This window comes from Triplophysa dalaica, chromosome 11 (genome assembly GCF_015846415.1).
Source record: "Triplophysa dalaica isolate WHDGS20190420 chromosome 11, ASM1584641v1, whole genome shotgun sequence".
NCBI lineage: Eukaryota > Metazoa > Chordata > Actinopteri > Cypriniformes > Nemacheilidae > Triplophysa > Triplophysa dalaica.
Window position 1 is genome coordinate 19,295,776 of NC_079552.1, and position 16,655 is coordinate 19,312,430.

At 37.6% G+C, this 16,655-nt stretch overlaps 1 protein-coding gene across 2 annotated transcripts in view; it reads right to left on the reverse strand.

The window, feature by feature from the left end:
• gclc (glutamate-cysteine ligase, catalytic subunit) overlaps nt 1–16,234 on the reverse strand; it is a 59,823-nt gene extending 43,589 nt beyond the window's left edge. For both annotated transcript variants that reach the window (XM_056761370.1, XM_056761371.1), the window contains exons 1-5: nt 15,774–16,234; nt 14,629–14,741; nt 5,079–5,261; nt 3,944–4,057; nt 1,063–1,121 (exon numbers count right to left, since the gene is read on the reverse strand). In XM_056761370.1, coding sequence (XP_056617348.1) covers nt 1,063–1,121; nt 3,944–4,057; nt 5,079–5,261; nt 14,629–14,741; nt 15,774–15,923 — 619 coding nt within the window. In that variant the 5' untranslated portion in view covers nt 15,924–16,234. The remainder of the gene's footprint in view (nt 1–1,062; nt 1,122–3,943; nt 4,058–5,078; nt 5,262–14,628; nt 14,742–15,773) is intronic.
• Nucleotides 16,235–16,655: the final 421 nt, after the last annotated feature.

Here is a 16,655-nt window from a genome sequence, read left to right on the forward strand (position 1 = left end):
CGATGTGATTTTAAATATAACAATTACAATACATCACACAAATCATACTTAAGTACAAGAAAAATTACAGATTTTAAAAACTACTTAAAAAAGTACAAGTACCAATGTAATTTGTTACTTTCCACCTCTGCACGAGAGTATAATGAAATACTTTTTTGCCATTGATTAGGATTTAAACAACAAATGAATAGTTCAGTTGCAAAACTCTCGAAGTCAGTCAGACTGTTTTTCGCTTAAACGAGCATGACATAGGAGCTACCAGTGACGTATGATGACCAGGGATGGTTACAAAGAACTGATATTTTTTTGGACCGGTACAGAATTTAGTCAATACCAGAGTATCGTAAGCTTCATGACAAATTATACTGTTATCGACACTGCTGCTTGTCATTTTTCATCCCTATTTCGAAAATGTTTTTATTAAATAAGATTTTAGTTTATAAAGAAAATAAACATACATAAAAATATATTTATTTCAATAAAACTGATATCACACATTTAATGCCTTAACATCAAGACATTAACACAGACCCAGATATTGCTGACATACATGTATAAAACAGCGGTTCTCAATCCTGGTCCTTGCGTACCCCCGCTCTGCATATTTTGTGTCTCTCTCTTGTTTAACACACCTGATTTAAATCGCCAGCTCGTTAGAAGAGAGCTCAGTGAATGGATCGTTCCGACTGACGTGCTCCCTGAACAGCGTCCATTGCTCTCTCCTCACTGCACACAGGAAATCGGCTGAAGTTAATTTAAGAATACGAGTACAGCGTCCTCACACAGACAAAACCTACTACGGAAGTTGAAGGGTTATTTAACTGTCATCTTGAGATTTGCGTAGTCACGATTCGTGGCCTTTGGATGTAACATATACGCCCATTTCGAAATGGAATTATGGCAGAATATCTAGTGATGTTTACTTCGCAGGGCTCTTACGGGCTTATTGAACAAACCTCCGAAGCGGTCGGAGAAGCATACAAAATATAAAGAGCGGGGGTCCGCAAGGACCAGGATTGAGAACTACTGGTATAAAACATGAAGAAAACACAAAAGACTTACTCGGTACATTTATTACCACTTTCTCTCCTCTCCTGTGGCGTATGTTTCTAGTCAGCGTGCTGTAACATATCAACAAATAGACCCCGTTAGTTCTGATACCTAACAACATTACTTTTTATAGGATGAGGGGGCAAAAAATGCATACAATAATTTAACATATTTATTAATATTTTATCTAACCTTAAGTAAACTTGTCGTCAACATGCCCCACAATCAATCAATTATGTCCGTTGGCTATACTTTGGGTTAGGAATTTGTTAAAATCAGCAAACTTTACAGTAACAGTAGTGGTAGGGAACACATTATTAACTCTGCAGTGATGATACAGAGAGCACCAGGTCAAATGCTCTAGGCTAACGGTGAGTGAAAGATCTTTGCGTGTTGAACTGGGCTTCCTGTAATCCCCATGCAATGCCCCTGAGCTCTGATTTATGCAAACAAGCTCCCATTCTTTTTATCACATGTCGCTTCAAAAACTTTCAGCTGCACTTTTCAACATTTTCTTATGATAACACAAAATCTGTGATTGTCCTGTGAAAATAAAGAAAACTAAAGATGCAAGCAGAGATGATTGGGCCCTCGCACCAGAGCCACAGACACCTGGTGGCTTAAAGTGGTGATTTCATGAAAAACAGACTTTTCCTTTTCCATGTTTAAATGCGAAAATTGGGTCTCTTGTCATTCTGTCAACTCAGAAAACCTGAAAAATTACAAACATGAGTCCCAGAAACCCTTTGATCACAGCCACTATATACTGTGGAAGACAAAGCGAATTTGTTACATTATTTTATCTGATAATGTGATATTATCAGATCCTTGCAATAGGGTTGATGCTTTTAAAATTTTCTCTGTTTTTGACAGCTGTGGAGAGTTTGCGCTAGACTTTTATTTTAGTCTTTTGTCGGACATAAAATAATGATCTAATTACAAGCAAATGTTTATGTTCATATTTCCAATCAGTAATAATGACAGGTGCCAGTAAAAGGTGTTTTGACCTCACAAGAAAGCTGTGGTTTGGTCATTCTCGTTTGGCTATCATCGGAGGCGGTCGCATTTTCTCACTCCCCGTCCTTGCCCATATCTTCCCTGCTTTGTCTCCTGTCTTGTCTCGTCTCATCATCCCTCATCAAGACAGACACACAAACACAAACTCTGACCGATTCCAAACCTCCGGTGCTTTGACCCGCCAGCTTGGCAAGCGCCGTAATGGATGCAGGACCGGATGGCTGCTTGCCGGAGCTGGATTACTTACCCTGTTTCAAGTCTTGTCTATGTGTACTGTGTGCCTGTTTTTCTCCCCACCTTCCTCATGTTATGCTGTATTTCCTTCTTGATACATTTCGTTGCATAGTACTTGTACATGTGTAATGACAATAAAATTGAATCTCGTCTCATCTCATCTCATATGTGCTGCTTCAGCCGCTCATTTTCCATTAACTGAAAGCTATTTTATGAGGAAAAAACAGTGTAAAGACGGCACCACAGTGAGCCTGTATGTATGTGTGCACGGGACACGGGGAGTGATGGATGCATATGCACCTCGAGTCTCTGCTGACCACATGCGGGTTTAGCAAAACTGACCACTAGTGTCTTCTATAGAGATTTTCCATAATTGAGATGATCTAAAACGATTAGACTATTATTTAATAATCATGACAGCCTAAGTTTATTGGAGGATTTTGTCAATTATTTATAAGTGTCACATGTCCTGATGCTAGCTGGTGGCTAGGGTTGGGTATCATTTGAATTTTATCAATTCCAAATCTGAATCAGGTGTATTCATATTTGTGATCTATGCAACAAGATTTTTTTCCATTCCAGGGGATGCGACAGAACCCCCTTGCTATGCCTGTTTGCCACCCTTTGCCCGGTCCTAATGGCCGATGACAATGGCGTTTGTGGCAAAAATGCACAGAAATATTGTAACAAAAATAGTATTAATAAAAAATATAGCTGCAAACAGTAACTACGGGGTCAAGCTCTACAAGGGTACAAAGGGAAATACATCATGTCTGATCATGACGTTTTGAAAATCAGACATAAAATCATATGTTAAAGCACTAGATAAACATGGAAATTGCTTAAAACTTTTAAACCACTAGGCGGCTCTATCGTAAAATTAATATGAGGTGTACAAAATGTCCTACTGATAATGTATACAAAGTTTTGTGTCACTATTCCAAAGTATTGTAAAGATACAACCATGTGACCCTTTGGCAGGCCCACCTTTTGATTCCTTGATGAGGTATACATGAACTGTTAGATCAAATAAAAAACTTTTGTATTTTAAAGATTTATTTTGAGGCTTTTTGCCTTTAATTGTACATTACAGTGATAGAGAGGATAGGAAGCGAAGTGGGAGAGTGAAGTGGTGGGGGGCTAAAAAGGAAACCAGGAAAAATGCCAGGAAACAATAGGGCTCAGCACCGATGGAACTCTTATGATAATAAATGGCAGGAAACTAATAGGGCTCTACGCCTTGGTGCTTGGGCCCTAATAATAATAATAAAACACCAAGGAAACAATACGGCTCTGCATCTCGGTGCTCAGGCCCTAATAATAATAATCAAAAATGCCAGGAAAACAACAGGGCTCTAAAAATCGAATTATCTAGTCAAATTAAAAGAGCTCCCTAACACAGATTTGTGAACAATTGTTGAGAGAAAGGGGCCTTTTGTGTACATAGAAAAAGTCTTCGATCTTGGCGTTCTGCTTATTAAAAAAGGGGGGAAAAAATCAAGAGTTTTGCGTTTTTTCAGTGTAAGAATAATCCTTATGTGAACAATTGGGCCCTGCGTGCTTGTGTCCTAATAATACTAAATGCTTGAAAAACAATTGGGGGTCTAATGAGGCATATCTGGACTTTGAACACATCTCTCACCTGAATCTAGGGTGGCTGTTGATAGCTTCATCGGGAAAGAAAAGTGATTTGGACACTCCTTTCTCAACAGGAGTTGGTTTGTATTCTGGCTTTGTGAAGCCTGGACAGCCCAACCTGAAAAATGCATTTAAAAATAATGAACATTTCAGATTATATTATAACCAGTAACGTGAAAAGTCACATTTAACTTGCAAGCATATTATTTTCTATTCGGGCCAGTAAAGTTATTGAGACCAAAGGGCAAAAGTTATCTACACAGATATGGCACACACAACCCGTTTAAACATTGCAGTTTTAAGATAAAAACACCATTTTGTTTAACAACAATCCATCCGTCTATCTTAAAAATAGGCATACATAGTTTTTACAATGGCAATGTGAGTTGATGAATGAGCCTGCAGGGGTAAAATGACATCAGCTGTGCCTTTTGCTTCAAACTGTCAGCATACACCCACTGGCAAGCCCAACCCATTTATAATTACTTCTTTGCAGCAAATATTGGCTAGTAATTTAATAGAGCGGAATAGTAATTATGTGGGTGAGGGAAAAGATCATCATGTACATGTATCATGTTAAGAAAGGAATGGATCATGTACATGTATCATGTTAAGAAAGGAATGGGGTGTAACAGTTTGGTTCTGTTTGATGTGGGCAATGCTAAAGAACAATGGATTCACTTTTACTAAACTTGAACTAATTTTAGTTACTATAATAAAAGCAACAACAACAATTTGAAATATTAACTTTATACATTGGCTTTACGTTTCTGTTTGGAAGAAAGTAATTTAAGCATATAATATTTTGGAAAAATATAGCACTTATTAATTGTAAAAAGTGTTCTAACTACTAATGAAACAACATGATTTTGTTGTTTGCTATCGAGTCAGCTGCGCCACCTTGTGCCAATTACTACGCCCTACATTTGATTCAGTGCAGTTTTAAGCATTTTTCCTTAAATTCTTAAAACTGGACTGAATCAAATGTATAAGCATGCATCTGAATGTGAAGACAGTCTTTTTATCTCATTTGGCAATGCATTCACCACAATAGACTACAGACTGCTCTGTAAATGTTACAGATGATGGATGGCACTGCACACAGAAAGTCTTAATACAAACATCTGTCATCTAGATACCTGGGGAATGATGTGATCGTGAGGAGAGTTTCGTCCTTATTCAGCACAGATGAGGCCTCTCTCCTCCGCTTGCCCATGTTGTCTTCGACTGTGTTAAACTCTGACATGGTCCCTCCATACGGCTGTCCAGGGGTTCCTTCGATCATGTAACTCCCATATTCAGGTCTCCATAATGTGGGATGACTGCAAAAGAACATTTGACAATAATGTACATGAGGCAAAACGTCAAACAAACTGAATAATTACACTTCATGTAATCTGTACTGTGCAGTGGTAGACAAGTCAATTATACCTACCTTTCACGATTTTTGACTTGTTAAATAGCTTTTATGGATTCCTATGACTAGTATGTTTACACTTTATATGTGATGTATATGTATATGTGGTGCAAAGTCGAAGTGTGATGTGTAATATTTTGACTTATTTCACCCTAAGGTATAATGATCAAAAATGATAATTGAAAGGGCTTTTTTCAGGTGATTCTACTAGTTGTGCAGAATAGACATATTACACATAACAAATTACAAGCAATTGAGATGCAATGACATCTGTCTGAAACGGCTTCCTTGTTCACCATACCCTATATAGGGAACGACATTTGAGTCCACTATACGGGGAAGACGTAAATGAAAATGAGTGAGTGAAAGCTTGTTTTCTGCAGGGAACAGAATTTACAAGAAATGTCTATATTCGCCCTCCTCCAGAAGCAAACTGGGAAATAATTTTGTGAAAGTTTAACAAATGTGTGTATTGTTTGGAAGACTCTTCTCTGTAACAAGTGTAAGGATGGTGCCAAGGTGTCCACACCAAAGGGGCAACACATTCTGTGAAACACAGAAATTCATCCAATGCAATGAACTCCCCACAGAATTTGTATCTCCATTTCAAACAGCATACAACAATGAATGATGATTATCTACTCTAAGATTTTAGAGCTCCGGCTAACTACTTGCAATTAGTTTAAGTGTACTTAGACCGGAAGGGGAGAATGTTTCCGTCTAAATAGGGTAAGTCTCAAATCTCTGGTTTTTGGAGTATTATTCTAACTGAGTGGGAAAGTATGGCATGATTATACTAAGCTACCATCAGAGGAAGTAAGATTGGTCTGTTTATCTCTATGTAGTGGTCATGACCTCTGGTTAGAAATAATCATTAATTTAATTACGTTTTTATAGTCTAAGGGGCTAGATAAATAATGCTCTCTGAGTATTAATAGTCATAGAACCACTGGCAGTGACCAATACTGATGAGTTTGTGACCGTGAGATCCGCATGTAACGGCCGTCGTGAGACTCCAAGCGACACATAGAATCGGATGAAGGAGCAAATTTTAGAATAATGATTACTATTATGCATAACAAACACATACAAATAATATCATTCAACAAGGTTTTCCTTTTTATCTTTTGGAGTCAGATAAATTACGCAATGTTTAAATAACTTAAAGGGAACATTTCATGAAAAACAGACTTGTTGTAAGTTTAAATGCTAAAATCTGGTCTCTTGTGCATCTGTCAACTCAGAAAACGTGAAAAAAGACTAATCATTATTTTTTTTATGGGAGACTATCTCTGCAAGCCTTTGAGAAAACGAGCGCTTCAGAAACCGCGCTCTTAGTGACGTAAGTAGTCTTTCTTATTATAATATTTCCGCCCCTTGTTCTGAACTTGTCCACCCATCGCACCGCCGCCATTGTTGGTTTCACATGTGTGAAGTTCCAACAGCATGGCAAAAGTAGCAAAGAAACGAAATGTTGTGTTGTTGGCTGCACAGAACAATGTTCCCAGTGTAACATAAATTTGACTTGGAGAAATAGCAATGCGTTTGTCTTGAGTATCTTCACATCAGAAAACTGTGTGTATGGTTTGTAAACCCGCAAAGCGGTTCTCTCGCCCTAATGCGGTCGTGACCGGATGGGCTTCGGGGGAAACCGGTGTGCTTATCGGAAGAAATGTGTTTGGTGTTCAAAGACGAGACTAGGGCTGCAACTAACGATTATTTTAATAATCGATTAATCTGTAAATAATTTTTTCGATTAATCGATGAATCGGATAAAAACAAAAACCAAGAAAAGCATTCATTTCCAACCCTTTATTCAAAAACAGAACTAAAATCTTTAGAAAGTGCACAAGCATGTTGCTCCTTGAACATCCCTGAGCTGTTAGAAAAATAATAAAATCAAATAAAAATGGACTAACACAAAAAACATACACATGTATGCTTTACATCTGCCAAATATATAGATTTTTTTTTAATAAAAGTGCCACCTGAGCTGCCAGAACAATAAATAATTTATAAAATCTAAAGAACAATACAAATCAGAAAACTTAACAGGATTTGTTTGAATGTAAGAACTTGTTCTCTACACTACACTCGCAGATGCACACACTCGCAGACGCACACACTTTTGCAGACGCACACACTGACAAACACTGACACACACACACTCGCTCTCTCAAATTCACTTGAAGCTTATTCATTCAATTACTACCATCATTGTAGTAAGTGCAAGCTTCATTTATACACCACATTTTAACAAAGCTTAAGATGACCAAGAGCTATAAAAGAACTTTAAAATTAAATTAAAAAGTACAACACACACAAATATATTTGTCAATAATAACCTATATGGGAGAAAGCACAGAATATACACTGCAAAAATTGCTTTTCTAACTTAGTAGTTTTGTCCTAATGTCAGTCCAAATTAAAAAAAAAAATCTTATATCAAGAAACATGTACTAGACACATGAAAAAGCATAAGAAATTATGTCTTGTTTTCTGAAAAAACACCTCAAATTAAGTGATTTTTTGCTTAAAGCAAGAAAAATTATCTGCCAATGGGGTACGAAAAATAATCTTAATGAGATATAATTTCAAACAGAACTTTTAAGCATCAATTAATTTTCTTGTCTAGTAATCTTGATTTAAGATTTTTTAGATATTTGGACTGGAAATTAGACAAAATTACTAAGGAAGTTTTGCAGTGTAGCTATACATGACAACAGATTGATAAATGAATAGTCCAAAAAAGGCGAGTGAATAAAAACGTGTCTTTAGTCTTACAATGCAAAGCGCAAAGTAACTACACCACCCCTGATTATACTGTTATTAACGAGCTAATGCTAACTTGTGATGCTTGTCAATCTGGATAACGAGTAAACATCCGCACCAGGGACATTACGTTCTTCACTTCGAAACGGAACAAAAGTAGGATTCTGTAATGACTTAACCTGCTGTTGAACTCCCTTCCTCCTCATCACAGACTCCAACATGTTTGAGTTTCAGGTGCTGGATCATTGCCGCGTTGCTCCCGCCATGTCGCGTTTGCATGTTTTGTAGTTAACACAGTTTTTCTGTTAATTTAGTGTGAAATGCTCCCGCACCTATGATGACTTGGGTCGCGCTGATTTCTCTGCCTCCGTCATGTATCTTTCCTCCGCTCGTTTTTTTTTTTTTGCTCCGCCCTGTATATGAGGCGCCGAACTCTGCTAGCATCAGTGCGCGAGAGACCGAGTGTGTTTACTTCGCTCCGCGCTCAAATAAAGTTTTTTTTTAATAACCAAACGTCTCCGCGTCGCGCATCACAACGAATCGATAATGAAATTCGTTGACAACTTTTTTACTAATCGATTTTTATCGATTTTATCGATTCGTTGTTGCAGCCTTAGACGAGACCTTGTTTCTCGTTTGCTCTATGTAACCATACTTTAATGTTTTGTCGCTGGAAGCACAGGCTCACTGCACAGACTAGCAGCTATCTTGCATTTAAAGGGACACACACACCAAAACAGCGCATTTCTTCTCACATGCAAAAGTGGGCATGTAGCACATGGTATATAAAAGATCTGTGGTGTTTTTTGAGCTAAAACTTCACAAAACCACTCTGGGGACACCATAGACTTATTTAACATCTAGTGAAACCATTCGAACATCCTCTCCTTTAAATAAAAACAACCCAGAGCGCTGGAATGACAGAACGCACGCATGTCTTCGCCATGCATCTTGGACTCCACCATTGGGCGGTTGGTGGTTCTTCTTCCATCACATTTTTCAGCACCTTACACAAGGAAAATGGTTGTATATGTTGCTGTGAGAGAAGACAACGCAGTGTGTGTTTGCCGTGGTTGGTGGACAATAAAGTATGCTGAAAGAAGTCTGTTTTCATTCAGAATTTTCGACCTTAAAATAATCTCACTCTAAAATAAAATTCACTCTTAACTGGACGAATTTTACTGCCGCTGCTACCCAAGCAGTCATCTATCGGCTGCAATCACACTTGTAACTTTGGTGTGCAGGTAGGTTCACAAGCCAGGTTCACAAGCCCCATCACCTACTTTAGAATCAGAAGGAGCTCTATTGCAAAGTATGTTAGGGTGAGAAGCTCGGTCACTCGGAGGGAGCTCAGAGTAGAGCCACTGCTCCTCCACATCGAGAGGGGCCAGCTGAGGTGGATCGGGCATCTTTTCCGGATGCCCCCTGGACGCCTTCCCAGGAAGGTGTTCCGGGGCATGTCCCACCGGGAGGAGACCCCGGGGAAGACCTAGGACACGCTGGAGGGACTATGTCTCCCGCCTGGCCTGGGAACGCCTCGGTGTCCCCCCGGAAGAGCTGGAGGAAGTGTCTAGGGAGAGGGAAATCTTGGCATCCCTGCTTAGACTGCTGCCCCCACGACCCGGCCCAGGATGAAGCGGAAGAAGATGGATGGATGGATGTTTACACACACAAGGAATTTGACTCGGTGACAGGAGCTTAGTGCAGAACAAAGTGTACACATGCTGCAAACATAGTGTAAATATACATTAAGATGATGCACTATACACAAAAAAAAGAGACGGTATTTTGCTGATTTTGAGGCTGTGATTATGTTTTTGGGTGATTAACAATGGATGTTCATGTTTCTAATTTCAAAAAACGCTTTGTATTTCACATATGTCAAGTCTATTGCTCACTGCGGTCCCTTTTCTAACAAAACGACTGGATTTCTTCCGGTCTATATAAAGTCCCTTATTAAGAAACACTCAGATTGGTCGATCGTGATTTGTTCCCCGGTTAGCGTGTGTGTGTCAAGATGTTCCACCCTACCATATCAGCGAGCTTTCACTTCTCAGGCTGTTGTGATTAGTCGGTGCCCCTCTCATTGCACATGTATTCATAAACTTTGGCTTTCAGCAATAAACATTAACAATGGTGTCGACTTCACTTTATCAGTTAAAAACATGCGGATCGATCGAAGTGTTACGGAGGTCTGCTAGTGCATGTGCAAACGTCAATCTTTGTTAGAGATCGTAATTTTCTTCCTACAATAGCGAGGGAAATGACACAGATAACAGAAGCGTTAGTTTTGCCTTTTTATATATTGGACAAACGTTGGATAATGAACAAGCAGATTGACCAGGAGACATTTGCAAGCAGGACTTCAAAGGACGTTTCATAGAAGTGTTGTAGTGGTATGCGCAAACACAAACACAATATCAGTGTATTACACAGAACAGCTTTCACAGCCGATGTTAAAGTCATGGAAGCTGTTATTTGATCGTTGGTAATCTTAGAATGCGTGTAGCTTAATTCTTATTATCAGCTGTACGCTTGTGTTGATAGTGAAAGTAGTTTAGCGTTTAGCCAAGTCAAATGTTTAAAATCTCTGATAACCAAACACTTCTCCAGCGGCTCTTCCTCTTCTTTAAGGAAGACCTCGCCCCTTTTTGGTGTATTTCTTTGGGCAGAGGTAATTTAAAGTACTCGGAATAGTGACATCATGTACCCGGGAAGTAGAGGGCTATAGTCCGATCCAGCCATTCCCTGAAGTCCTTGAAAAGTGAAAGTGACCTTTTTTTTTCATGTATGGTGACCCATACCCAAAATATGACCTCTGCTTTTAACCCATCCAGTGATAAGTGAGCACACGCACAGCAAGTGGTGAACACACGTACACCCCGAGCAGTGGGCAGATATCACTGCAGTGCCCGGGGAGCACGTAGGGGTTAGGTGCTGCTCAAGGGCACCGCAATCGTTACCCTCAGGCCCTGAGGATCGAACAGGCAAATTTCTGGTCACGAGTCCGACTCCAACCATTCGGCCACGATTGCTCAGGAAAGCGAATTCTGTTAAAGACAATATCTCGCTTGGCACTGAACTTTGAGCTTTATCATATTTTATGCTCTAACAGCAACATTACACACTAACTTAAGGTTGAAAAATGGTATCGCTGGGTATGGGACCTTTAAAAGAGTGAACAGATGTGTTATTTACAGGTGTAACCTATTGTTTCTTACACTGTACAGTTTTCCAGATGTTAGGTGAAATGTGCAAGTGTGTAATGTGATGGAAAGTATGTAGTAAGAGCTTTTAGTTGTTTGGGGTGAGTGTCTCTGGTAAACATTATTAAAGAGAGTGACAAAACACAGAACAAACAAACAAACAAAAACAGTAGAAGGACAGCGGAGCTCAGCGCCGTGGCAGCCATTCGCGGAACCATCTAAACCGCATAAGTCAAGTTTTACTCGTGGCCTAGGTGATTTAGATCAATGCAAGGCTCCATACCATCAGGATTGCAGAGTCAGCAAAAAAAACCAGAGGAAAAGCGAGAGAGTGATCGGACACGAGCCCGAACACAAATCAATATCTGACGGACTTACACGGTGGCATGAGCTGCAAGAGGTAAAGTGTTGCAAAACGGATGGAGATCTATTCTTCCTGCTACTGGATTTGAAAGTCTTATACATAAAAATGTTCTTACTGTCCTGTACTTTTGAGCTTATGAATTAATTATGTCTATTACATAGACAATGTAATGTTGTCGGGTCTCAATAGCTTATGTTGCATGATTGTGCCTCGTCACAAATTTTATGTTATGCTTATAACCAGGCCTCGACATTAATGATTCCGATACCTGGGCTTAGGGTATCGGCCGATACAGAGTACTGATTCGATACCTGTGTATCTGTCTACAGCTGTATATTAGCCCTGTGTGAATTGGTAGAATTATTTAAGTGTTAAAGACATATGCCTTAATAAAACATGAACAAATACATACAGTAAACTAAAAATTTCTTTTTTATTATCTGACAGACAGAAATACTATTTTATTTATTTTCCTTAAATTCCAGTTTTACTGGCTGGTTGGTCCACTCTTTAATACTGCCAAACAGCGGACATACTGCTAGTACTATGGATGGGCATTTTCAATTATTTAATATTCTAATATTTGAGCTATCAAAACATGGAAATTCTTATATTCGTGTATTGGAATTAAGATAAAATATGTAATTTGTTTAGTTTGTATTTAGTCACAATTTCACATTAAGCTTATAATTAACATTAAATATTCATATCATACTAATATTATATCCTATATATAGGATTTTTAATGTTGAAAAGATTAGCAACTCTGGAAAAAATTGAAAAAACATAAAAACTGCATTTAAACCTGCGCGAATACAAAAACCTTACATCCAAAACGCAACATTTACAGTGATACATGGTAATCTTGTTTATTTAGTTTTACATGCACTTGATAAGAAAAACAAGCATATAGGTCTATTTTACTCTCGTGAATTCTGTTCAACAAGCTGACAGCGGAGAAAACATGCTGCTGTTCTCGAACTCCCGGTTACAAAATCCAGATCTGACAAGAATATTTGACTTTATTGTTTATAATGTTGATAATTAATAAATATTACAGGCTTGATACCTCCATGCCGACTGTTAGTTGATCCTTAAAACAAAGACGGAGCCATTGTAGTGCTTGTTATTACGTGACCGTCAACTGAGGAAGAATGACTAATATTATATATATACTTATATATTGCAGTGAAATGGACATTTGAATGTTTCAAATTATTGAAATCAGCATTAGTTAGGGTAATAAGTTTCTAACGAACGAACAACTGCTCCATACATGGTAATAAACAAATTAATCATCTAATCATTTCATATTACGTTGGTATTTTTATACCAACTTATATATAAGTAATGTTAACGAGTCTGTTGCTCAGCAGTATTTTAAACATTTTTATATGGTGGTTTGATAAGATGTGATCCATAAGGCCGCTGTGTGTGAACTTAAAATATTTAAACTAGCTTCGATCTAACTGTAGAAAGATTTAGACACATATAAATGATTTTTTATATTTTCTGTATATTATAAAGTCATTACAGATGAAGTGAAGATAAGACGAGACAATTATAACCCTGTAGTGATGCAGTTTTTTATTATTATGAAAAATAACAGTATTCGAAATAGCATTTTTAATTTTCGAATAATTAAAGCGGATCGAATATTCGTGTATATCACGAGCACCTTTTAATTTCTTCTTCACAAAACAACTTTCTGTGTTTGCAGTCTTAGAAGCGAAGAAGTATGACCATTTGCAGCTTTAAGCAAAGCTAGCAGGCGTAATTAGGTTCCTGTATTATTGGGTCAGGTGTTGACGAAGAGATGTGATTTTAGACAATTCTTAAAGATGGCTAAAGATGAAAGGAATTGACCGGTGAACATCCCCGTATTTAGAAATCTCAGAATTTTAAATATACAAAGACATTTGAAAGATCACCAGGGAAACCCAATGTTTCTGTCTACCAGGTATCGTTATCATCCAATAATGAAAATCTGAAAATGAAACGAATATCAACATAAAACGACTGATCATTGTGGTTGAGATGAAAGTGCTGTGCATAGAGAGGGTGGTTTTGAAAGCGCTGTGTAGGGACAGGGTGGTTTTGAAAGCGCTGTGCAGGGATAGGGTGGTTTTGTGCTCTTAAGTATGTGCAACAGAGAAGCAGTAATGGGGAATGGCATGGCTCTTGGAGCCCAGTTAGCTCTACAACATCACTTGTGTAAACATTCCCAAAAATGCCACAGTCCTAATTCCTCAACACTTTAAATTTTGGATTAAGATTAACCTGACAATAAAAGCAGCATCAACATGTTCTCATAAGAGCATGAACTGAAAGACACTGTTGATTTTGGTGGTTAAAAACCCTCCAGGTGCATATACCAGCTTAACATTAAAAAAAAAAAGATTTCCTAATCAAAGCAAAGTTTTACTGCACTGCAATCAATAGTTTATTTCATTGTTTGAGAACAAAACTGGATTTACTTTTTGCACCACTCATATAGAGTATTCTTTTTCTTTATATACTGCATTTCTTTTTTAACTTGAGACATATAAATAATTAAGAAGAATTGCTCATTGTTAGTTCATATTAACTAATCTAAACAAACACAACATTATGTTGAAGTGTTACCATATAATTGTGCTTTACCATATAAGAGTATTTGATTTAAAATCCAAGTTTATAACACATCAAATATTTAAGAGCAGAGCATAAACAGAAACATCCTTCAAGCTTTTCATAACCATGTGTGTGACCCTGTAACCAAGCCAAGAGTTGACTAAATACAATATTATATTGATTAAGAATTTGTGAATAAAATAAGAATGTTAATGCATTTATTCAACATGTTATTTAAAATGTTGGTATTCAGACAATCATAAACCATCTGAATATTTTGTGACAAAAGCAAAAAATCTATTGGAAACTTTACTCACTTTGGATTGATGTTTTCACCTTTTTCTTGAAGGGTTTCCAAAACATCCTTCCCATTCAAAACCAGTTGCACCTTTTCATTTTTGTCATCCATTTCCGCCAACATGAACTCCACCTACAAGAGCAAGACAATACACGTTATTTAGCATGACTTGCAAGAGTCATGAGTTGAAGAACTGCCCAATTTTTGTTTTAAATTACTTTGTTGATGTTACATTACGACCAAAATAGTAACCAAGTATTTTTACATGTGGTTAATATATGTATGCATGCTCTGCTGCTTCGGTTATTGAATTACAAAGAGAGAGGGGTGGATGAATGTCCTTTCCATCCTACAAAGAAGTATCCCAATATGAATAGTCTCCAAACGCTACTAATACAGCTGTTATGAAAGTAAAAACTGACTTAGTGTTTAAAAGCATGTAAGTGCTTTTATCACAATAAGGCCAATTTATGACTTTTTCCCTTTAAAGTCCACTAATGTGGAACAAAGGATTTACCTAAAACAACAACATTCCAGCAGGTTTTATTATAACAATACACTGACATCTTCTGTCTGGACAAAGGTTACCAGATGAAAAGCACTTTCAACGAGGTTTGAAAATTGCTATTTAACCTTCATTCTCTACCTTTACTGCAACACTTGAAACAACATTTTTGAAACAGAAACTTTTTTTATCTAGAGAAGAACAAATATATTAAATAAATGTCATATATCGACACACAATGGAGGGCAGACAACTAAAAGTTTATGTTGTATAAAAGCACCACTCCACAATAAGAGGAAGTCCATCACAACAACCATAAAAGAAACTAATCGTATGGGAATTATGTAGTGAAAAAAGCGTTAGGCTAAATAAAACCTTTTCCTTTGTAATTTTAAATAGGCAAAACATTTAAACACTAAACTATTTAACCATATTTACAGTAAGAGATCGCGTGCGCAAAGGACCAGTAACGTATACATGTGTGTAGTGTTCATATCTATACGGTTTAAGTTATATACAGTGCCTATACAAGTACAGCATGTATGACATTAGCGGAGTGAGGGAATGGATGCACCTGCTCACTTACAGCATTCAAACCATATGCATCATGCATTTATCGTATTGAAGTATACGATGTCTCGTGTAAGACTTAGTCTCACCTCGTCTCCCCATTTGAGCACATCCTTCTGTCGGTCCTTCACTTTATTGTAAATGTTGAGGAACTGAAGAATGCCGTGCTTCCTAACGTGGTCGGCATGTTTCTTGGTCTGTTCCCAGTCGAGTGGTGAGCCCTGTGACAGCAAGCCCATAGTACAAATCTGCGATCCCCTTTATTTTTAATAAATTATATTTGTCGACTCTTTCAGCTTCTCGCAACTCACGTGCAATAACAACAAACGGCGATGTCAACCTTGCAAGCTAGGCCGTAACTTAGCTTAATATGCTAATAACTAACGCTCTCAGGTTTAACTCAAGGGAAACCCTTACACTACACGCTATAGGATATAAAAGAAATAAACGGTCTCGAATTGCAAGCCGGTGATTTAAGACGTTACAGCGAAGAGCACAAACTGTAGCGATCTCTTCCTGCAGCACGGACACTTCAATCGCTCTAAAACACGTGACTGTGGCGTCACCGAATGACTCAGCAACTCTCCTCCTGTTAAAAAGATGCATTCTGTTATTTCTACAACTATTTACAATTGTAGTGATATTAATAATTCTTTCCTTGATCTTATACTCTATGTATGTATATCTAAGTTCTACAATTTAAAAAAGTCCCGTTAGATGCGTGATCTGCGCTGAAAAAGTAATTTCTGCTGCAGGACTGCATCTCCATTCTTAAATTCAAATGTGTCATATTGATGTAACGTTATACACAACAATAATAAAAATGCCACATTTTGGTTGCTTTATAACCTTTCTTTTAACACTTCGATTTGATTTCTTATGTTTTGTTATATTTTGTCAAACTTAAAAAACATAGGCTTTATGCATATTATAATGTATTAATTTATTGTTGCTGCTCAGTCAATGTTTTC